Source organism: Lichenostomus cassidix, chromosome 4, assembly GCF_008360975.1.
Source record: "Lichenostomus cassidix isolate B80296 chromosome 4, HeHo_3.0, whole genome shotgun sequence".
NCBI classification, from domain to species: domain Eukaryota; kingdom Metazoa; phylum Chordata; class Aves; order Passeriformes; family Meliphagidae; genus Lichenostomus; species Lichenostomus cassidix.
The window spans coordinates 10,067,974-10,093,719 of NC_139484.1; the positions used below are offsets into that span (position 1 = coordinate 10,067,974).

At 38.2% G+C, this 25,746-nt stretch overlaps 1 protein-coding gene across 4 annotated transcripts in view; it reads right to left on the reverse strand.

The window, feature by feature from the left end:
• The window catches only part of ANKRD50 (ankyrin repeat domain 50), a 39,885-nt gene that overhangs the window by 10,542 nt on the left and 3,597 nt on the right, over positions 1-25,746 (reverse strand). For all 4 annotated transcript variants that reach the window (XM_085057858.1, XM_085057856.1, XM_085057859.1 and 1 more), the window contains exon 3: positions 6,730-6,959. In XM_085057858.1, the coding sequence (XP_084913984.1) occupies positions 6,730-6,959 (230 nt within the window). The remainder of the gene's footprint in view (positions 1-6,729; positions 6,960-25,746) is intronic.

Consider the following 25,746-nt stretch of genomic DNA (forward strand, 5'->3'; position numbering starts at 1 on the left):
AATAATCTTTACCCCTTCCAGAGGTTTTGTTGGTTTTGTTTGGGTTTTTTTTTTCTGTCTCTAAAAGGAAACACAGAACCAGCTTTATCCACAACAATGTGTCACAAATTCAAGTAATGTCCTAACCTGAGCTGCAGAATGGCATAATTAATTGATTTACTATGGATTTTATTAAAGTATTCTGTATGTAACTCTGTGAAGCCCTTAATTCTTGCACATAACCCAAATAAGAAACTTTGCTGAGTAAGAACAGTGCCCTGTGATTCTGCAGATCCCAAGCTTCCACTTGAAGTGAAAGGCTGTTTCTAGGTCAGGATCCTTCAGAAGATACAGAAGTGAAAAAATAAAACCAAAACCAGGGCATTGCTTGGTCCATGGACTCACAGTCACATGCATACAAGTAGCTGTAATTAGAGACAAGTGTCCCTTTGCTTGGCTCATGTGTGCAAAGAAAACAGCTCTGTTTTGCTCAGTTTGGAGCAAATACAACCACCCCGTTCAGTCACCTTCCTTTAAACTACTCTGCTTCTCGTACGGATTTGTCCCTGTCACTTGGCTGAATAAGAATGGGCAGAGAGCGCTGCAAACTCAATGTCTTTAGACCTAAGTGACCCTGCTCACAAAATCCTGAACCTCGCACATTAATCCTGTGCCCACATCCTTCCTTCCCATATACACCTCCAAATGCAATCTATTTTTATTTTTACATCACTCAAGTGTTTTTTCAGTAGCAGATTTCATTTCCCTGAGACGAGAAAAGCCCTGATGGACGCGCACAACAGCAATCCTGAGATTTCAGCTGATGTTCAGTGTTGCCTGACTAATGACTACACTTCACCTCCCCTGACTCCCAGCCTTCACAGGAAAACTTGCACAGTGATAACTGTTTAAGCGCCTCAGTCTCAGCTGCCGTATCTGTGTTTCAAAAACAAAAGACTCTTGCTTGTCTTGCAAGCGTTCTTTGAAAAACAATTTTCATTTTGATTCCCAAAATGGATGGGAGAGTGAACAAAATAATTTTGGATGTGATCACAAAAAAACCAAACCCCAAACCCTCCAAATAAAAAGGTAAAAAAGGAAGGGTTTGTGTGTTTGGGGCTTTTTTTCCTTTAACTGAGTTATCAGCGCCCAAAGAAGCTGCAGATGCTCTATTCCTGGCAGTGTTCAAGGCCAGGTTGGATGTGACTCTGAGCAACCTTGTCTAGTAGAAGGTGTCCCTGCCCATGGTGGGGGGTTGGAATGACATGGTCTTCAAGGTCTCTTCCAACCCCAAACATTCTACGATGCTCTGATTACTTTGTTCCATACTAGGACTAAAAATATTGCCCTGATCTGTTCTTACCTGAGATACATCAAATATCTAAGCACTTCAGACAAGTAAATAAATTTCAGAAGGCTTCAGAGCAGTTTTAAATTACTTGATTGGCTGGCTGCATATTCATGAAAGCCAAAAATTGTTTTTTTGTCTTCCTTTTTGTCTTCCTTTTCTTTTCTGCAGTATTTCCATATGTTCCATGTTAATAAGATCCTATATATGGTATCTGAAAATAAGCTTGAATAGCAAGAAGCACACTACACTCATACAGAGCTTCGCACATCCCAGGGAAGAAATGCCCTTTAAGGGCTGGGATTAACAAACTTCCATTGTAACAGACTTTTGGACATAAACAGGATGTTAATTTTAACCTATGCACCAGGGCATACTATAATAAGCAAATAATTCAAATGAGGCCTTATAGATAGAGCTGTATTTAAGTGTGATTTTTTTGTTGCTAGCTTGAAGAAGGAAAACAAAGCTATGTTTTTTTCTCCCAAATATCTATCTAAATGAGGTCGTTTTACATTTCCAAACAAAGCTCCTGCAAACTTGCTTTTCAACCCTGCCCCATACAATAAGTCACTTTCATGGACAAGAAGCACCAAAACATTAAGAGAAAGCTCATTTTGTTTCAGATGCATTCCCATGAACTACTTAAACTCAGCAAAACAGAAGTTACAGTAGACAGAACTTGCAGTCCCACGACCCTGCTTTTTGCATTGTTAAAATTTTTCTTACAACACATCACTTTCCACCCAATGGAAGCTCCAACATGGATTGTTCTGATTTATTACACTTCTGGCAGTTCTGTAAACAAATCTGTTCCAAATGTATTCCTTGGCAAGATCTAGGGTCATTCAAAAGGGGGAAAAAATATCTTGGTTATAAATACTTTTATAGCATGTCAACCTTTTCATATTCTTAATAAAAAATAAGCTATTAACTAGCAAGTTTCAATACTTAAAAATATCCCTCGACTTTCATATCTTTAGATGGATTTACATAAGCACATAACAGAAGTTTTAAATACATTTCAATGTATTTAACTGAACTGTTAGCTTTAGAGTAATCCAAATGATTACAAGCATGGCAGTAATTTGGCATTAATGATTTGCACTGCTGATCTAAACGTATTGAATTAGGTATTTCTGTGGCCATTTATGCACACCCGCTCAAAAACAATAACTTACCCAGCAGAATAAAAGGCACCTGGAGACTCAAGCAGCACACTTAGCTTTTAGTGCATTTGCAGTGTATTGTGCATTACAAATTTCTCTGCCTCTACTGCAGATGCTACGAGACACTGAGGCTGAAATCTGCTGCTCTCACTCATCCGTGTCACTGCACAGAAGTGTATTTAATTAGACCTACAGGTAATAGTCCATTTAAAACAATTTAGTCTTCCCTCTTTAATTACAAGGCAATTTAGTTCCAAATTCACACACAACTTTTTACAAGGAAATATGAAATTCCCTAGTACAATGCTTTCAAAGTGGTAATGAAATGAAATGAAAGGACACAGTAATGAAAAACTCTCGATATATTTCCCAAGCATTCTAAATAATTTTTCTTTCCAAACCCCAAACCTAAACAGAAAATAAACCTTTTCAAAGCATCAGTATTATAAAAGTAAATTTTACAACCACATAAATTTATAAAGTTTATCTTTTATAGTAAAAACCCAACTCCCATGAAGACTTCAAAGAAACATGAAATAACCCAAATAAATTCCAACCTACAATGAAAAATTAGAGGACAACTTAGATTTTTTTTATTTTGCAAGCAATTCCTCCTGAAGTAGTCTCATGCCATTTATTTTCTGGATTGGCAGCTAATGAGAAAGGTTCAGCTCCAAATCAGGCAACTGATTTGATTTGGGGATTCAGCAATAGAACTACCTCAGCAGCTTTAATCACAAAGCTTTTGAGAGAAGTTGTGTTGTGTTTTTTTACTGTATTTCTCTAAAGTTTTCACGGTTTTGCTTATTTTTACATTTTTTTAAAGGCTGAGAGGAAAACAATGTTCCACATCTATTCAGACCAGTAAAAAGAAGGAATGTGAGAAAGACATGTTCCCAAAATTTCCAATCAAGAATAAATCTGGATAAATAGCTACTCTTAAAAACATCTGTCTATTTGGAACTGCAAGTCAGATAAAAGAGTGAGTGAAAAATGGATGACATTGTCTGATTCTGCCTGTGGACAAGTGGGTGAATGGAACTTAGGCTGCTTCTGAGGCCAAACTGAACGCTTTCACCTCCACTTTTGGTTCTTTCTACTGAAGTTGCCAGTATCTGTTTGGTATTTGCCATTAACTTTATGAGAACTACAGCTCCTTGAGATGTGACATCTGCATGGGTTGTGCTGCACTGGTGCTACTCATGCCTCATGCATGGAAGGAATTCTTTGGAAGAATGTCAGTGTTTAATTGAGGGGTATAATCAAGCCAGATGCCACAGATACTTGATTTATGTGTGCAGCAAAACCAGAAGGAATTAGGTAAGTGCCCATTAAAAAAAGCCTTTTTAAAAGCATTTGTACATACGCACTTTTGCCTATCTACCTTTATGCTGTTAATGAGAAATTATCTGCTGTTCACTTCAACTTATCTATGTAAAACTGCCAGATTTTAAAATGCCTCAAGTTTTCCAACTAATATGATGGATTTTCAACACAGGAAATTAGTTTTGTAAGCACAACTCCTATGCTTTCAAGATTTAGTCTCATTTTAGAAGAAGCACTAGAATTAGCTCATTAGCGAAAAAAAAAATTAAATAAATGATGGTATGTTCTGTGCCACTTTCTTGTTGGAAAGGCTGTGTTAATGTAGCTGCTTTACTGTCCATACTTGGAGCCAAATGATAACAAATGATGATGTGGGAGACAATGTGGGTAACTATGGGTGCAAGACAATTGTTAAATTTAGGGGCAAAGTCATTAGGAAAAGCAAGCATGTGGCAGTTGGTGACAGAGCACGCAAAGAGAAGGCAGTTATCTGTCCCCCTCCTTTCCTAACTCCTTTGGCTGGCGTTTGCTCACTGTGGAGGGTGACCGCAGACTCAGCCAGGCATCATCTCACATTTGATTCATATTTTTGAGGTTGTCTCTGCAGCCACAAGAGGCAAAACTATTTTATATTTTGAATTTTTTTAAAATTAATGAAAACTGGGAATCTGAGTAAGGGGAAGAAGTCTGTGGCACATTGTGCTACTACAGAATCTGGGAATGTGGAAGGGCCCACAGCAGAATCTGCAGCACATGCAGGCGCAACTATTCAGTTTTCATAAATAAGTCGCCACCAGAAGTGAAAGAACAAAGAGGATCAGAATAAACACCCCTCCTCCTTTTCTGATTCTGAAGAGTGCTAGGGATGATCATTCACCACTGGCAGTGTCAGGATGACAGTGGGTGAGAAAGACTGGACTCTGTCTTCTGTGTTATCACTATTTTTGGCCCAGGAGCTGCTTGCAGAACTCCCATCTGTACTGCACACCCAAAAAGAGCACCATCAGGACAAAGCCACTGCAGCAATCCTGCTTCCAATCAGTTAAGAGCACCTTCCTGAAATGAGAGCTAAACCTATTTGTCAGAGAGATCCAGAGGAAGTTTTCCCTGCATGAACATTTTAAGTGAAAACAGATATAAACTTACTGCAAGCAAATTAATATTGAGTAATGTATATTTCATATTATACTCCAAAACTTCTTTAGCAGACAAAACTACAGATGGGACACATTTTCTTATCCAATACTAAAGGGATCCCAACCTCTCTTCCCAAGTTACAGTAAAACTGATTTTTATTTTGTTTCAAATACTTATTGTTGATCTTTAATTCTGCCTACCCACCAACTAAATTTAAATAGCTTTAACAACTGGCTCAGCTAAAAGTAAACATTCAAATATGACAAAGGAGGAGAAGAGTTTGCCCCAGTAAAAGAGTTAATGTCAGTCAATCCTTTTCAGGTTAGAACCTAAAAAGAAATCCACATTATTTGCAGTTTTACAACATAAAGTTGCATCATTTCTGAAGTTAACAGAAGCTTCAGCCATTCTCCTCCATATCCTCACTACACCTTCTGCAAACTTGAATACTGGCTGGTAACAGGAAAATCCTCCAACAGTGTATTAAATGGCCATCACATTGGCTGTAATGTCACATTTTCCTTTCATAGTGGCTAAACCACCACTTCCTCCAACTAGACCCTAAATTTTCTTCTCAACGTGTAGCCAATTCTTTCTTTGCTATACCTCTTCCACAGTGAAGATGGGATTATAGTATCACACACCAACTTCCTTTATGCTATTCATCAAGTCATAGGCTGTGGAAATGAAAAATTAACTCACTGGAATTAAATTTATTTTAAAGGCATATCCATTACTTCTGCTGCTTTTTCCTGTCAGAAATTCCATCTGGAAATATACTTAGAAGACAACAGCAATTTTTTAGGACTAGTCTGAAACACTGTATGATTCAATGGAAAGGAAATAGAACTGTTGTGAAAAAGTTTTGTCTGTTTTTTTGGCAATGACAACGTATCTAATCAGCCAAACTTTGACAAAACTATTCCCATATGAATGCCCGAAGGAATCCTGTGAAGCTACCCCAAAGTTTCTTTTAGTTCTCACATACTCCCAAATACCAGTCTTCATGTCTGCCACTGATTAATACAGTACTTCATTCCAAAATGCAATTATCCCATTGACCTTTTAACACTGTGGAAATGAGCAAGCCTATGGGTCTAAGTTCTATAATCACATTTTTGTCCTAATTGTGTCCTTAATACACACAGGCTTTATACATAGGCCTGGAATCAAGTCCAGATATTGCCTTTTATTAAATTTCAGAGAACTTCCAGTAACAATGTCATTACAGTGAAGAAATGTTCTAATGACACAGTAAAGCCTGGATGAAGAAGCTGTAAAAATTTTTTTTACTGTGCAACCTTTGCCAAAAGAACAGTCCAAGAGTCCACATCCACACTGCTCCTCTCTCCAGTTTTACCTTCAGAGATTATTACCCACTTTCTGTAAACATGGGGAGAGATTTTAATGGGAGATGAAAGGAAAACCTTTTGAGGTTGTAAGGAATGGGTGTATGCAGCTGAAATACTTCTGCACTTACACACCACCTACACTGTTTTAAGCTTTATAAAATGAGCCAAGCAAGAGGATAACTCAAAACATTGCAGAGAACACGGATATTTTGCAAAGATATAATTTAAAATGCTTGGCTGATTTAAGCTTTCCATAGCCCTTGGTAAACTTGGATGTGTATTTTTTAGCATTACAATTTTTGTTATTGTCATTTTTTTTGATGTAAGCATGCAGCAGTGCTTTCCACCATCATCCAGGGCCTGGAAAATACAACGTCCTAGGTAGAAGTCCCAAACACTTTTTGTGCTCTGTACTCACCTGTAAACATTTTTGTAACAGCTTTACTCTGCTTGCGGGCAGAACACAGGAGGAGCAGCCAGGGAGGGAAGAACTCGAAGTGGCTGGCTAAGATCTCTGCTATTGTCCCAGATAAACTCGTGGAAGTCTGCTCACCCTCGGAAACGTTACAGCCCTCGTCAACGGAATCCACCAGCATGAAGAGGCTCTGCTGAGGGGGCTTCATTCCCAACAGAGGGAGCAGAATGCACCTGGAAGGAACATGGCACAGAATTGGTATTTTAAATGCATTTAACAATACACTGACTGTCATACAGGCATACAAGTCAAAGCTATGATCAACTTAAAATGCGAAGTAACTTTTTAAATAGATACTATGGAAAATATCGAAGTAGACTAAACTAACAGAAATACTTTGAACAGGTAGTGGTGTAATTCTTGTTCAGGCACTGTTACTTTTTGATGAACTTTTAATTTATAACAATGCTTTAAAACTATGTAATCGTAGTCAAGGCTAATTAGAAGACTTGAAAAAATGTTGCTCCACTAAGAAGCTACTTGGCTTAAAACTTAAGAACTCCACTGCTGTTGTCTCTGCCAAAGCTGTTGCTATTGCTTATCAGACACTAGTAGTGAACAATAGCTGGTCATGAAGCAAATGTCTAAAAGACATATGAAATATCAAAGATCAAAGAGTTCAAGTCTGAATGAAAACAGTTTTACAAAGAACAGAATTTCTGCCATACCTTCACAAATAAAATGCAAATTAGTAGCAGACTGGGGCATTTGGTAGTGACTTTGATGTATTAGCTTTTATTGATATTGAAGTTGCCAAGCTCCTATTGCTGGGAAAGGATTATCTGCATCCTTGGGATGCAGCTCTAACAACACATCTGATTGTGTGGCTAAAAACTTCAAATGTGAATCTACTGATGCCCTCTTTAAGGGTGTTTCTTAAAAATATCCCTAACTGCATTTACATGAATCTTTAAATAGTGCCACATAACCATTATGCATCTATTCAGTATTTCCACACTACACTACTATTTTCTGGGAAACTTCATAGTGATTTAGGTCTGTAAGTTTCACTGACTTAATTATCTTTAAATACATTTGGCAAGTAAACTTTGACTTTATAGCACAAGGATTTGGAAAATGAAATGAGGTGAGAAAAATACATATCTGACAGTTCACTCTCTTGTAAATTTGCTGTTTGCACATATCCAGAAGGCATGCACATTGTAAGTATTTTTTGTTTTACTCAAGACCACAATAACCTTTTTCATTTATTTTACTGAACAAATTTACCTTCAGAAGACTTTGGTCAACAGATTATCACCTACCAAGCATTCAAATGGGAATACAAGCAAATCTTGCCTGTAAATGCAAGAATTCAACCCACTTCAGAAATTATTCTAAAGCCCTGTTAGGGCTGAATATGTTTGTTATTTTCTGGTTTTCTGAGAAAAATGCAAAATGCAAACAGTGGTGCACTCTTCATGTCTGACAACAACAGCAGAATCCGGCAGGACAGATGAGGGGGAAATTTTCTCAGATATATAAAATGGAAGTACAGAATACTTGTGATCTGAAAGTATTCAGTATTACATGGATTTTAAAACACAGCCTGCCCCTTTTTTTTTTTCCCCCAGAAGCACAAGACTTCTGAGAACTCTTTGGTAGTTCCCCAGCTAGGTACTCCTTCAGAAGATGCCCGAGGTACAACTGAAATCACTGTTCACTAAGCTGGCAAGTTAAGCAGCTACCAATTTGCAGAACAGGAAATTAAAGTAGCCATAAGGTTAAAATTACTCTCCAAAGTGATGCCAATCCCACAATGAAAGGAGGCGGTTGGAAATGACCACATTTTCCACCCCTTCCCCCACCACAATGCTGCCTTGCCCCCTCAGCTATTTGTGTCAAAGCATTTTTCCAGCAACATTTCTTTTCCTATCAAAACTAATTTTCTTCTCACATAGTTCCCTGTATGAAATTACTTTTTGAGAATGAATGTTACTATGAGATATGAAGAAATGGTAATGGCATCTTAAATTAAAATCTCACTTAAAATCTGTGTGACCCTAACGAAATGCCTACAAAATACCTTAGGAGCATCCAGAAACATTGTTCTGTCAGTTTTTACCTGTTGGGAACTCCACCAATAAAAGTGAACAGTCATGTCAGGGAAAGATTCCCAAATCACTCTGCCTCTAAACAAGGTGGAAGCAGATGTCTAAGGAATAAGGTAAGCAATAGGCAAGCACTAGAAGACCCAATTTCCCTGGTATTCTCAGCATTCAGTGTTTCCAGGGACTTTCAGAACTAGAGATTCAGCCTTTGCATTTAACATCCCTTAACTGATCACGCTTCCACAGGTTTGTCCAAGTCTTGTATGAACTGATTTAAGGCTCTGGCATCCACAACAGCAAGGCCCGTTTGCAGCTTAGCTACACACACTGCATGAAATAATCCTCCCTTCTGTACTTTAAAAATCAAAATGTCCTTGTTCTAGTTGATATCCTTCAACTTCTGACTGGAAGGGCCAATGAGCAGTAATGTCATATCCCTACTGTCTATGCCATTTGTACCACAGCCTCTCTGAGCTATTTCTTCCCAGGCAGAAGAGTCCCAGCATACTGAAGGTGCTCCACAAAATGCTATTCCACAGACCCTTGTCTTCCTGTGCTCTGCTTCTTTCCACTTCACAATACTTGTATTTCTGAATCTTGACATAATTTAAATTCTACTAGGAAAAATATATGCACATAAGAAATGAGGTACAATGACTTTTCCCAGCCTACAGGAGTATTAATATAAGTGTGGCATTAACAAGATATTGATCAGGCTTTCTCTTTAAGTGCCCTTTGAAACTGTTTGATAAAATTCTGTTCTTCCGAGACATTTTACATCACGAGTTCAGAGTCGATGCCAAGGAACATAATGGAGGAACTTTTCGGGAAGTGCTGTGCTAATTTGCCAGAAGTCACATTATGTGACAGCCAGGGGATCAGCCCCAGACAGCATGCGGTTATGAAAGGCAGGTCCTGCCTGACCAACTTGATCTCCTCCTATGACAGGGTGACCTGCTCAGTGGATGAGGGAAAGGCTGAGGATGTTGTCTACCCAGACTTCAGTAAAGCCTCTGCCAGGGTTTCCCACATCATCCTCCTGGGCAAACTGGCTGGATGGTCAGGTCTAAAGGGATGTGGGCAAGGGAGTTAAATCCCGCTGGTGGCAGTCACAAGTGGTCTTGCCCAGGCTCAGTACTGGGGCCAGTCGTCTTTAGTATCTTTGTCACTGATCTGGACGAGGGCACTGAGTGAACCCTCACTAAGTCAGTCCCTTGTCCCAAGACATAGTTTAGTAGTGCATTTGGCAGTGCTGGGTCGATGATCTCAAAGGTCTGTTCCAACCTACACAATCCTGAGAGTCTGTGTTTGCCTCCAGAGCATGACTTAGTGATTCCACTCCCCTACCATTTCTTGATTACATTGGAAAATAACATAAATCAACACAGAATTAACAATGTCTTTAAAGCACTTCACTCAAGGGTGATTCATCTACAGATTGTTGTAACAGATTGCTTAATGCACAGAGTGCCTCTCAAAAGATTAGAAGTTGATTTTCTTTACCTTCTAAAAGGGTAGCAGCTTTATCTTTACAACTTTTATATTTAATACAGATATAAAAGTGGTTCTCATTAAAAACAACAAAGTTAACTAGTCAGTAAAAATACAAAATCTCTAGAGAAAACAGCACAATTAGGTATTTTAAATGATGGAATTAATTTTAATAGCAATCTAATTACTTACTTATGCACAGCAAAGATATTTTACATGCTCTGCAGCAAATAAGAATTCCTCAGAACAATGAGCCATCCCACAGAATTCTTCAGGATTGCTACCAAGTTGACTGAACCCATGCAAACATGATTTTCCACACATGGAAAGAACATATACAGGCTATGCTGAAGTTCTGCTTACGGCTGGCCTTGGGATTTTTAGATCGGATCCACAAAAACACAAAGACCCAACAGAACAGAGTAGAAAGGTTGCAGCATTGTCCACAAAAGCGGAAAAGACTCACAGTGGAGTGCACATACTCTTAAAAAAGAAAAGAATAAAGCAAACGTATACTTGCCAAATATCAAGTAATGAGTGGCTCTAGGAGCAAGAGAAATCATAATGTGTTCCTCATATTTGACTGTCTCTGGAATGTAAGAAATTCAGCTATGTCCCCACGGAAACTGGGAGCGTAGCTTATCCCTTAAAGGGCTCCCATTTTCTACCCAGCTGCCAGCATTCACTACAGACAAACAAACAGAACAAGTACAAAAATCATCTCCTAGGCAGGCCAGAAGCAGCAGAGAAAAAATAAAATAAAGAAAACCACAACCACTACCCTTGATTTGTCAGACTCCAAGTGCTGATACGCTTAGCAAAACGACACACTTCAAATTTCATGACGGAAAGGACATATTTGGAAATCTGCTTTACTACTGCTACTGAGCTCTTACCTTCCTTTTTCTAAACAGTGTAACAATGCTTTAACAAACTGCTTTTTGAGTCACCTCCTCCCATGAGATTATATCTCAGTATTTTCAGGAATTTGTATTGCCAAGAAGTACCATCCCGGAGGTGCATCAGGAATTTACCAATTATGTTCTTTCCAAAGAAAGTTTGAAGAAAAGCAGACAACACTTATTCCACACATAGCCTCCTCCTTTTTCACATGTTTTTACACCACATTCCTTCAGGAAATTCATCAGTTATTTGTCATATTCCTAAACCCTGCACAGTGATCAGGGATATGACTATATATATTGGATTGATTTCTTTGTGAATATGTATTTATATATGAAGAGTTTACCAATACCTAGTGTATAACAAAATAATTCTCCAAACACTCATCTCAATCTTCAGAAAAGCAAACAAGCATCTTCCTTCTTATAAGTGGTTTACAACATGATATATCACAGCCCTTTATAACGTAATTTTTAAGACATTTATTTCCATTTATGTTGTATTGGCAAATACAGAAAATGAAGTGCACAGTGAGACTGTAAATAAGCCAACTATATTTACATAATGTTGTAGTAATTTTTGCCAGCAACATAAGAAGCAGTGGGATTTTTGCCTGAAAATCACACACTGAGACCTATAGCAGAAATCCTAACCACTAAGTGGAAATCTGATGCTGCTGCCTCTTCCAGCGCTAAATCAGATGTAGCAGAAGCTCCACTGTGCCCAGCCCTCTGCAGGGGGACAGGCAGGGAAGGAGAATGCTCTGTAGGGCATTTAAGAGCTGGAAGAGCTGCATGCCAGGGAAAAGGGAAGGAATTATTGTACAGACACTACAGAGGGGAGATCAGGCCATTGCAGGATACCTAAGGACAGAGGTACCCAAATCTATACATGGTAGGGTTTTCAGTACTTCCACTGCTCATGGAATAAACATAAGAGCTTCTAAATACCTAAGAACAGAAAACAAAATGCTAAAACTCCAGATATTTTTAAATCATCTCTACTTGAAAGATTCTCACAAGTGACAGCAAATTCCAGACCTCGCTCCTCATGTGCTTACAGACACACATTTATTTGTATATTGGAATAATTCAGGAGTTGGTTAGCAGGAACTATAATCCATTAAAGCTGTCTTGTCCCCACTACCCCCAGTTCCCAATTTGCATTTAAAAGCATGGAGCCAGGGAAGATAAAGCTGTTAAAGACTATTACAAGCTTCAGCAAAGACAGACTTACACCAATAGCTGCATTTTTCTCTTTTGTTTTCCAAACTGCATTTGGGACACAGGTCGCAATAAAAAAAGGTGAATTTAACTTCTAATAAAACTGACAATTCCTACTGCTCAGCTGATGAAACATTACCCTCTTCCCAAGTCCTTTTAGCAGCTGTATTCACACAGAAAGAAAAAACAGAGTATCTTTACAAATTGCTTGTAGCACTGCTTGTAGAGGGTTGCGGTTTATTTTGTCCTGTGACAAGGCATTTACATCTTATGGATGACTTACAGTAAACAGTTTATTTACCTGCCTTATAATGCTTTCTGGCTAATGATTAAAAGGGAAATTAATGATCAAATCAATAGCTGCTTTCTGAATAATATCACCCCAATTCTTGGCACTATATACGTGTGGAATACAGGCCTTTCCTTCTTACTAATTGCCCAGCTGCTCATACTGGTAATAACATCCTGAAAAACACACACACGGGACCCTTAACTGGGAATATTTATGAAATATGAGGGCTGTGAAGCATAGAACAATTCCACACTTTAAAAAGCTGCAAAATATAACCCGTAAGGCGAAAGTGAAGTGACCCAGTTGGAGGTGTGCACACCTGTGTACACACTGACAGATCTGATCAAGTTATCGAGGTACTCGTTCTGTACTTTTTCAACAAGATAAAATGCACTGCAGCTGATTATGACTTTCTGACAAAGTGCAATACTGGAATTAAGACATGCTCATGGGCAACAGTATAATATAGATTATTTTTTCTAGTAAATTATTTATTTGCAGGCTGCACAGGAAGAGAAACTGGCTTTAACAGTTCTACACAACCCTGGTTAATCTTATGAAGGAAGGGGCAGAAAGCAGAAGAGAAAAAAACCCCAAAACAAACCAAAACCCACCCTGAGAATCACCTATTGGGAAAGCTCTAAGTGAAGTACACAGATGTAAATCAAGGGTCTGGCCTTTTCAGAAGCGGTGAATTAGAAACAGCAGGCAAGTCTTGTGCAACTCAATACCTGATTTTGCAACGTCTTGTAGCAACCTGGATTTTATCTGCAATTGTAAGGCAGACTTGCAGCCCCACCAGGAGAGTACAAAAGCCAGCTCTAGGGCATCAGGCCAGACAAAAGCAGAGTTTATGGTGGAACCAGCGCCACTGGTCCCACAGAAACAGGCCATGCTGGACCCTGGGTATTGATTAGAGACCTCCTACCGTCTCACACAAACACAGAGGTGATTTTTGGCTACAAAACATTGCCAGCAGATCTACTGGTGGATTTACTTGAAACCTCGGAAAATAGAAGCCTTAAGAGCAAATATTTTGGTGTAATAGCTGGACTGCCCAGAGCAGTTTGCAAACAACTTGGCTATTATAAAGGACAGCCAACTGTGGCCGAACAACCATTCACAACTGCTACCATAAGCAGGTCGACGGACTGTATTTTAAACGGAATATATTTATCATATGAGCTAACATACACAATATATTTTAAATTACTATGAGTCTGACATACAAAAATCTGTGTCCCCCAAAGGCAAAGAGGGGGAGAGTACAGAAGACAATGCAAACATTCTCCACAAATATGTAAATTAAAAAACCCCAAAACAATGTACTCTACACAAGCTCGCACAGCTCTGTTTTATAGTGATGGAGAGGTCACCTAGTCCACTTCCCCACCTACAGTCAGATCAGCTCTACCTCAGTCATCCCTGAGATACAAGCCTAGGCATTCCTGAAGACTCCCAGCAATCAATACTGTCTCCCTAAGCAATCCATTCCAGTGCATAAATATTCTTGATTTTGGAAGTTTTCTCCTTCCCTTGGTGTGTCTAACCTTTACCTGCTTTCCTGCAATTCAAACCTTGTACTTCCTGCCCTATAACTTCTGTCCCACAGATAATACCAGGGTTACTACAAGGAAGCTAGTAGTACCCAAAATTTTTAACCATTTCTCTCCAGTCAGCTCACAGAATTAAGGAACAGGCTGAAAAGAAAAAATACACAGGACAGACCTCTATGAAACTAACTGTGTGAACTAGTGAACTACGGTTAATTAAATACAATTACATATCTTTTATTCCATGTAGCCAAATACAGAACTATAAACATTTATATTTATTATATAAATAAGTATGCATGAGTCTCATGCAAGCAAAGCCTTCCTGGAGTTAAGATGGCATTTATGGTTATCCCTTATCCACAAGTCCTGTGACTCTTCCAAACAGAAGTCAGATTAAATTTATCAAAACCAAACCATGTCATGCCATGTTAGTTGTTTTTCACCTCTTTGCTATCTCCCAGCTGCTTGCAAATAGTTTGTTGGATTATTTCTTCTGGTATTTTTCATTTCAACTGACACACTTCTAATTCCCCACACCTTTTTTATCCCTTCTTAAATTAAGGCACTAAACACACAAATTTTTCTTTCAACGCTGCATTTTCAGCCATCCTGATAAAGATAACCTGTCCTTCGAAGACAATCAGTAACAGTTTGAAAACATCTCACCTATTTTATGTTAGGTATCTGTTTGGGGTTTTTGGTTTGGGCTATGCTTTTTTTTTTTTTTTCTTTTTTGATCTTACCACTTTTTCTCACTAGTTTTAATTACGTTAGCTGACTGCAAAATGACTGTTTGTTAAGAAAGGGCAATATACACAAGCATTGAAATTTTAGCTTTCCTGCTGCTGTTAGTTTTTCTTCCCCAAGGGACGGCAGACCAACACTTGGTGGAAACTGTCTTTTTTTCTGCTAACATATATATGGAATTATTTCTTGTAAAACACACCTCACAGGAAACATGATCAATGCACCTTGAACTTGCAGTCTCGCCCTCATTTTTACATTACTCTTTCACTTTCACATTTAGTGGCTGCTCTACTTTCTTTCTGCCACTGTCCTGCTAGCGTTTAACACATGACTGACGAGGAGCTCAGTTTCACTGAACCAGACATTTAATACAGTGCTTTGAGACCTCAGCGCTCTTTCCAGCCAATTCGTTTCTTTCATTATACTTATCTTCATCAGACCTTACTCACAAATCATCTGAGATAGTGAACATCTCCATCTTTTAGTTTGTCTGTCTTTCTCCTCCCCTTCTAAGCAAAGAATCATAGAATCATTTAGGGTGGTAAATACCTTTGAGTCCAACCATTAACCCAACACATGCATTTAAGACCATTTCATAGTCACTATCTCCAAAGGATTTCTTTTAATTTCCTCAGCTGATTTTTTCAAAGTGGACTGAAGCAAATTTGTGTCTTCCCATTAGCTATTCTCTCCTCTTTGACATCAGAAGGATGGTCACTGCCAGACTCCTGCTTGTATCTTGCCGTCCCAACTGATGATTATCTCCTATTTGTTATTCAAATTTTTCAACTCTGCAGACATTATCATCCAAATTCTATGCCATGGATAATGCCACTTGTTATCTTAAAGCAGCTTAGCTTACTTGAGCTTGTTGACATGGTAGAGTAAAGCACTTGTAATTTTACAAAAGACATGGTTCAGAGGTGTGGGAATCTCTCTTAGTTACCAAGAACTCTACTTGACAAAGCAGGTAAACTTTTAGATTCACAAGGCGGTCTGATAGGTAGTTGGTAGGTAGTTTGATTTACAGTCCATTAAAGATCAGGCTTACCAACAAACCTTTAAGTAGAAATCCCACATGTAGAGATATCACCACACGTGGTATATATATTTTAATCAGATTTTCCAGTGCCTTTAATTTCTTCAGTTTATTCTAGAACTACAAGCAAGCATGTAATATATAAAACAAGCTACATTTTTTTAACACATACCAGTTATACAAGTTATCCTGACAGATCTTTCAGAGCACTGAACTCAATCTTGACTGTACACTGAATTTTCCAGTTCTGCTTGTTCACCCCTTACCTTTTTTCCATTAGTATAAAGACACCTAAGACGTTTGATTACTCCCTGACTTATCTTCTTGTCTGTCCCATGACCTACATGACTAAGCCTATTTCCCCTCCTCCTCCATCCCCAGTTTTTGAGCTCTTGTCTAAGTTGCTGTTACTTATATTTATTCCTGGAATTTGTCATCCACCATCTTTTGCTTTAAGGCTCTTTTATTAGGGTCAAAAAATCAATGTTTACTTTCTATTAAGCATCAATGGTATTTTTTCCCACAAATCCATCTTTCTCTTTTTTAAAAAAAAACTAGGAGGTGTCAAAGAAAGTACACTTTACATCAAATGCATGAGACTAAAGCATCAAATCAGGCTCACTGAAAACTATCATTAGTAAAAATGAGAGCATTGCCTATACTGCACACCTTATTTTCACACATGTAACATTGGGATAATAACTTTTTTTACAAATATTCAAAAACCTGTGGTTGAAATGCAGCGTGCAAGAGTGAGGCACTACAATATGAAAACTAACAAGTTTATATATGCAACAGAATGTATTAAAATTACAAGGTTAGTTTTAGATCATTTATGAAATGAAAGGTACAGGCAAGGGAAATATATATACACACACACATATATATATAGTCTTTTCAGCTTTCCTTTTCAACCTGGTTTCTTAGTCATAGAAAAATTAATATTTCTTTGTTAAACAAAAATGCCACTTCTACAAGCAGTGTTATCTGAACAGATTACTACACAACAGAGTTGAAATTCTCGTAGCTTAACAAGTGTTTGAATTTGTAGGTATTATTCTATGTTTTGGAGATAGACAAAAATCCCTTTCTTTTTTCTGCCTCTATTTATGCAGTGCATAAAGAGAACTGAAGGAATAGATATTGCTTTCCTGCTATAGGATTGTATTTGCTGGGATGAAAGAAACGCTAAGCACAAAAAGCCCCTAAAAACTCCCAGATGAGACAGGTAGAAAACTGCGTTGAGTAAGTTCAATTGTGTGGCTTTTGTCAGGCTATATGCTAATTTACTGTGCAGCCAGCCCTATGTTCTATTATTCCATGACCATAAAATAGAATACAGTAGATCAATACACACTATAAAAGAGCCACAATTATTACTACAGTTCAGACTGACAATCCCCAAAATTAATTAGATTTTTCCTATTCATTTGATTTCAAAGGGAAAAAAAAACCCCAACATTACTGATTAGGAAGCAGGAAGAAGAACAACTGTAGTGGCTATTTCAGTAGTAAGCTGTTTCTTCAGAACAGTGGGTTCTTGAATTGCCTGTCTGGAAGAATCAGGCTACACAATAATAGACATTTTACAATCTTGATCATTCCCTAAACAAGCTGCTCTGCACCTGCCTATGTCATGTCTTGCACGCCCTCATAAAACACCCCAAACTTCCACTGCTGAACTGATTGGAGGATTATAATGTCCAACCTCATTTTGAGAAAATCCTCTGTACAAATACCAGACGAAAAGCTGTTAAGAATTTACCTTCCTAGCTGAGCACTTATGACAGCTTTCCTACTGTGTTTGTCTTACCACGTATCTTTATCCATCTTATTTTCCATCTTAGTAAAATGGACTATCCTAATGTTTACTGCACTGTCTTTGTTGAAGAGGCAACAGATGGAGCAGCTTTCATGTGTCCCATTCAAAATTATTCTCCCATACTCCCCAAAGTACAATTCACAGCATAAGTTCTTCATGCCTCACTTTGGGGCCATATCAGTTATCTCGCGGTTTGTTTTTTTTCAGCCCCAGCCCCAAGCAGATACAGTTTCTCTGTTTTGCCTGTAAATCTCCAATTGATGATTTCTGTATTTTCTCCACAATTTACTCTCAAAAAACATTGTTAGGTTAGTACCATGTAGACCTGATACTATAATCTTACAGCACTTATGCATTTAGATTTTGTAGCTTTATATTTATTAGCCTTAGTTACGACAGAATAAATAACAGAAACTACATCTTCCTCTTCCTCCCCTCCAATAATTCATATTTACTGTGAATGAAAACCACAATTTGAAATAAAAGAAGGTACTAATGAAAAAGGTAGAGAAAAACAGAATTTGGTGTTATGCTGTTGACTGCTGAAGTTTCCATCTTTTAGACTTTGATCATTTAGGATAATCCAAAATCATATAGGACATAGTTTCTCTTATCACGGATCAGCTGCACTTTATCTACAGAGTTCTTTTTCTAATGACCTGTTAAACTCTGCTCCAGGAAAGTGTAGAAAAAGGACAGACAGCTTAGTGATTATATCATGTTTGCTGTCGCTGCAGGAGAGTTAATGTAGTTAAACCAAGACTTGTTAATTAACTGCTCTAAAATGAAGATTATGCTGTAATCCCATTCTAAACAGGTTTTCCTCCTGAGGTTCATTCCTACCTGCCAGTTACTGTCATCTCTGTACTGGTGGTACTGACCTAGAACTTCTGAACAGTTTTCTCTTTCCTCCAGGACAACTCCATGATGCTGCAAACAACCTTAAATAAAATTCTGCCATGGTCCCTTCCTTCTCTCATGTTCTAAGATATCATGGATCCTTAGCACACAGCTTGCATCAATACACAGCCAGGTGCCCACCTCCCCTCCTTCACACAAGCACCAGTACTACCAATGCTTACTAGGACATTACAAAGGAAAAAAAAAGAAAAAAGACACTGCTGGTGGTCTGTGGACTCAAAGTCCATTCATGTATGATCCTTTATTCCATCCTTCCTCTCACTCCCATCTATTTAAACAGCAGCATCCACAACTGAGACAGAAAGTTGCATGGCCTTCTACCTGCAAGAGTTTTTGGTCCTCCCTTTGTGTGAAGCTATCTACAAACATGTGACAGACAGAGGGATTGGAATGCAACTGGTTTGCCCCTTTTACTTCATTAGGTAAATTTCCCCAGCTGCCTTCATTATGTCATTTTCAGTTCTTTTTTCATACTATCTTATCACGTTTTGATATCAACAAGCAGACCAGGAACCTACCCAGCTCCATTCTTTCCAGCACCCTCTGCAATACCTTTGAATACTTATATACAACTCAACCCTTGGGTCAATGTAATTATTTTCTTGCCTTTTTTGCCTATTTCTTTTTCAGCAGCCATTCTTCAATCACAAAGTGTCTCTGTACTAAAAACACTCCTGCTCCTGGACAAAGACAGATGATTTCTCACCATCCCCAGTGTGTTGTACATATCATCACACTCAAGAAACTGAAACCTCTTCAAGTCATTGCTTTCAGGAGGTGATATTTCAATACTATCTTCTCCCAGTATATAAGACACACTAAGTCCTTTCTACCTCACAATCCGCCAAATCCTTTTCATTTTTTCATTGAAAAAGAAGAAAGGAAAAGAAACCTAAACCCTGGCACAAGCTATGAACATGTGCATAGCAAACTGAAGGGAAGGGAAATAATTAAGAAGTAAGAATTGCTATGTAGGTCCATCTAACTAAACAGCTTATTGGAAAACCTGTAAGGTTTTAAGTCTGAGCCACATTGATTAAAGCCAAAATGTTAATGCCTATAGAAGTAGAAGACAAAAAGGTCTATGTAAGTTGTCATTATTAAAATGCCTTAGGGAAACTTTCTTATGGTAATTTAATCTGAAAAGGTTAAAACCTTAAACGGTATTATGTTCAGTCTGTAGGCTGTGCTTCCATACAATGAAAGAGGAACATACAACTTGTTCTTGCAGAAACACTGACTGCTGCTATGTGACCCGTTAACTCCACAGATTTAAGGGAAAAGCCTAAAGAGAAACATGCCACAAAGTACTTAAGCTTCAGGCAATGCTCAACTTTCCAATGGTCTGGAGAACTCCAGTTTTTCTATAAAACACAGCATCAGTTAAAAGCCTAAAGCCTCAGTTACATGGAAATATTCAGAAGCTCCAGCAGAATCAAGGTGCTCTCACAAAAGCAAATCTACCTTCTGCAACTCCACTGTCACTGAGCTGAGAAAGACAGGCTGAGTTGGCAGATTCTTTTTAACCTCTTGTGCATGCTCTTACAGAAATAGTTTCTCATCTCACCCATAAATTGCTATGATTTTCAACTGTTATCTTGCCTTCATTATTTCTGAGTATTAAATAAATCATAAATAAAAAAACAACTTGATTTTAACTGGAATGAGATAACTTTCAACTGAAAACTCCTACTAAAAGGAGAACTCAATCTTCTACCAGATCAAGCTCTTCTGGGCTAGAGTCCAACTAGCTTCAGGATTCTAGTAAAGCATAAGTAGAAGATGTAGGAATGCACAAAAACCTGGGTAAGTAAAGAAGCAGAAAGTCGCTTATTTACACGTCTAAAACATTGGTAGGAAAAATTCCCCCTAGACACTGAAAGCTTTTATTTAGCTAAGGGATTTTTTAATGCCACATTCTTAGATGTGACCCTCTGAGGACAGACTAACAACATGGAATTATTTAACTGTTTAATTTCAGGTTGAGATGAAAGAAAATAAAGCTGTATTCAAAGATGTAAAAGGCTATCCCCAAAAGGGAAAGAACAAATCTATTCTCCATGTCTCTGGTGAACACCCTGGGTAGTAAAATCTTAGATTATAGCAAGAAAAAAACAACTCAGGGTAACATATGGATTTTTTCCTAGAAGAACTGAGAAGCGTAAGAGCAGATGAAGCCAGCATCTTCAGGTTTTTTCTGTCTGGGGAAGGAGATGCTGGACTTGATTTTACTGAGGTCCCCTTCCAACCTTCTTAAGGCTCAAACCAGTCACTTGCACATTTGAACTTTACATGTGGTAAGCGAATAAACACAATGGAGTTTTAACAACTTTCTTCTTTAAAGAGTCTTGTAAATTAATTTATTATGCATTCAGATCCCTCTCTGCATGAAACAGCACACAGTCAGTCCTTGGCTTTGTTTCTACAATTTATAGCTCCATGAAATGAAGAGAGCCTGACAAGATCTATATATTCACATCCTCCCTGCAACCATTGGAAAGCTACAGCCTATCAACACTGTACTGAAGCCCTGGAAGCAGAGAGAAAGGCTCTGTAGCAGCCATTTCCAGAAGAAAGCAGATTAGAGAAAAAGATCTAGATCACGCCCAGACAGTCTGAGAACTGTGTGAGAAAAACTGAGACATTTACCATCTATTTAAGATTAATACTGAATTACTAATGCCTTTTAGAGTAAGTTGATAGAAATCCCAGCAGCTTTTGGGTTTCCAGTGGCCCAAGCTCAGGCATCTGTAACTGTCTCCAACGTGCTGCCTCTCTCTGTCACCTTTTCCCAGTAGTGCCAGAACTTGGGCGCTGCAAACTGCAGCAGAAGCACATATTGTGGTTAATTCACTAGCAAGGAAAACCCAAAGTTTCCAGGGTGAAATATGAAAACCCACTAAAGTCAGGATGCTCTTAACTGATCTCAAATTTACTCCAAAATACACTCAAATTTCTGCAATTAAGAATAAGCTACTCCAAACCAGCAAAAAGCTCACTAGTTAATTGCTCAGTAAACCTACACAATCCACTATAATTTAATTATATTACTGACTTCAAAGATGGTACAAGGAGTTCTAAAAATGAACAACTTCTTCACACTTCATCTGTTATCGTTTACAACTCAATGTCTAAATCTTTTTCTTCATCTAAGCAAGAAAAATGGCATTTCAGTGCTGCAGACTGAAAGTCCCTGGACAAAAGTCACAGAATGTTCAAATGAACAAACCGTTTTTCTACATTGTCACACAAACAGTCCAGAACTTGAAATGAAACTTGTTTCCCAGTATCATTTAGACAGGAGTAAACATTCTATCACCTACAATTTGCAACTTTCTGATGATACATGACTCTTGAGGGAAATGGGAAGATAAAAAAATAACTTAGTAACATGGAAAGTCAGTACAGGTGAAGGGCTGGGGCGGGAGGAAATGCTTGTTAGCATTGGCTGGCACTCCTAGGTTTTTCCTCTGAATTGTGCCCTTTATGAGGTTTCCATCATATTGCCAAAGACAAAACACCAAAGGCTCAATCCCTTGGAAGCCTCCAAAGAGGCAGAAGGAACTTTCCATAGATAACAGCTATTGGCACAAGACTTGCTGCACTGTAACGCTGTCCAAAGGAGTGACTCACAAGGCTCATACAAGGCTTTCAAATTGAATCAACATAAACCCCTGCTTGAAACTCACAGTCAGCAGAGAACCTTACATGACCTCTCACACCTCTTACAGCCAAGTCTACAGATATTTGCATATTCTAGAGAAATAGAAAATTGTTTGGTGTTTTACATCACTTAACATTATTGGTCACATTAAATTCAAGGTAAATCTGTTGTGTGTAAATCTGCAGGGATCAGGAGTTAGAAATGGAAAAAAAGCTGTGATAATCTGGGAATCTGCAAAAGCAACCACTGCACTGAGTTTAGCCTTCCCTATGTTAATTTTTGATAAAGAGGATGTAACATCAGCTTGAGAAAACTTCTGCGAAGTTCTTATGGAGTCACAGATTTGCTCAGCAGCTCTTTCTGGTTTTCTTTTGTGGCTTTATTTCCTTTAAATTTTTATTTTTTTGGGTCTCTACTGCTCAGGGGCATCTACTTGCATGGGAATGCAAATAAGTGGAAATCTGAATTCACAGCTTCATTTTTTTTCCCTGATAAAAATCACTTACATCAGACCCTCTTACATTAAAGTAGTTCTATGAGGAATTCTTTAGTAATAAAATGTTAGGATACTTCACAAGCAAAAAACACTTGGAAATTATTGACCCAAATTCAGTATGAGAATTAAGGATATGAAAAGTCTCACAAGAGTTAAAGTTCCCTGAAAATACATGCAGAAGATGGAAAGAAACTTCATCTGTGAGCAAGAGCAAAGCAGCTCCATCTGCAACCAGCCTGCTGGGAGATGTGGAAATTCACAATTTTTTAGTGATTTATTAATTGCAGCAACACACCCAAGCAAAATTCAAAGTCTGCTTTAGGTTTGTACTAGACCAACACACACTAAAGTTGAGTTTAGTGCAACTTAAAAAACATGCTGTTATTTAACATGTTCCATCTCTAAATTCTCTGAAACTAACCCAGGAGCTCTGGTCTTGGGTATCTTTCAAATTCAAGAGCAATGGCTGCAAAACAAATCAACTCTGCAGGATAAACTATGCCCACACTTCTAGTGACAGCCACTTTCTGGGCTGTGAATGAACTAAACTCTGCCTCCCACCAGTAATCCCAACTGCAGCACAACACGTGGGAATTATATGCCTTTCCCTACTGTCTGAAGGTATTTAATGTCATCTCATCTGTCAGAAAAACATAAACCATGAACATAAGGGAAATGCCCTTCTACAGCCTGGTTTACACATATTTCAGCATTATCCACAGTTTATATCAGAGTTCTTCTGTGACCTCATGGCAGCCTTGGATAAGAGCTATCTGCCTGTATTCCTACCAAATTGCTGGAAGAATAAACTTGCTGCAGAAAAACCAAAACAACCCTAGAGATAGCATTGCAAAATTTGGGTTATTGGAAAGAAGAGCTTGATAGACCTTTTGAATTAAATTCACTCGTTTACCACATAATTTCTTCTTAACTTCTGGTGTCTGTAACATCTCTGCCTTCCCTTCTGCTTTACTTTCACTGAAAATTTGTGTGTGAGGGTTCAGCACTCTTCCTTACATTTAAGGCTGCTTTCTGCTCCAGCACTGTGCCTGATAAGAAAAGTGCTGTAAGTAGCTGTTCTTTCTCTCAGCTGTCAGTGCAGCAACAAATGCAAACTGTTAAATACATTTGTATAATTCAGCCCTTCCAGAACTTCAGATCTGCAAGATCTGTTCCTGAAAGAATTTTTAGGGCATCTAAAGTTTATAAATGCATAAGAAATTCTTAAGATGAGACATTTAAACAGCGTGAGAAATGTCTTAATGCTGAGGGTCATCACTTGCACATGTATCACTATGACCATAGGGATGGCTGAAAATCTATTTTAAAAACCTCCTTCAGGAAAACATTTCACTGTTTTAACTAACAATTTTATATTGTTTATAAACTGGCATGTTACAAGACATTAGGAGGCTTTTCTTTCTCAGTATTTCCAGGACAATTAGCACAAAAATAAAGTGGTATCATCTTGTTTAGCACTTATGAAGAGAAATCTTTCCATTTTAGGCCATGAATACGTGGCTGAGTCTGAAGCAGCCGTGAAAAGCAGAACAAAAATTTGACAGTGCCTTTAAAGAAAAATTTTTCCCCTCTTCTACTGAATAAACTAAAATAAGGCAAAATCGATGGAGCACTGAGACAAGCACTTTGTGCTTCTTCAGTGCCTTTAAACAATGAGAAATGCAATCATCTGACTATTAAGTCTTCCTAGAATTCATTTCACATTACAACAACTCTCACTTAGCATGAACTATAAACACACCAGAGCAGAAGACTGAAGTGCTCAGTGGCAAGTCTTAGAAACCACGGAACATCCTAAATTATAATTCTGTTAAAACACTTCATGCATGGTTTATGTATTAGCAAAAGTTCAATTAAACAAATGATTGAGGTGTTTGATGGTGGGAAGAGGATTGCCAAGTGCCTCTTCTTTGTGGACAGAGATTGTATCACCCAGCAGAACAAGCTCGTGGTGCTGCTGTCAACAGCCACCTCCTGGTCCCCTGCCTCAGTGCTGAAAACTTATATACCCAGCACAGCACCTTGTCTGCAACACTTCATCTCCCTTAAATCTGAAACTGGAGAATGAAGACCATCTACCACAGCTGCTTTTGAGAGCAGGAGATCAGGGTAAGTGGGAGCAAGGGAATACATGAAGGGCCAAAAGAAAGATCTCCTTGACTAAAGCTGTTGTACTACCCTGTAAGTATTTTTAGTGTAATAACAGGAGTTTACAATCAGTGCTGCAAAATTTGAGAAGGAAAAGACTATTACTGGAAGTTGTGCCTGTTTTATTTTTCCAATATAAAACCAAGAACCCTGTATGTTGACCTGAATACTCAAAACAGCCCATCATTAAACCCTGTGTTCATAAAAATCAGTCTAAAAAGCTGACTCTAACAAGTATCTCTTTTATTTCTAGGTTGCATTTTTCTCTAAAAACATTTACATAGCTCCTGTTCTGTGCAGTAAGGCAATCACTTTTAGCACTGAGGAAGGATTCCAGCTCTTACTGAAAACTTGCCTGTACCAAATTAGTAAGATTTCCCTGTAATAGACTTTTAAACATAAACAGGCTCTTACTCACCAGATTAATCCACTTTCATGATTTTAAAAGACTGCCTGAAGCTAGATGGCCAGTCTGCTATTCCATTTATAGACACTTAATTGCACCCAGTTTTTATTCATTAGAAATTAAGAGGGCTTAATACTTCTGAAATTAGGACACTAATAGCTGTTAGAAGTTGCATATTCA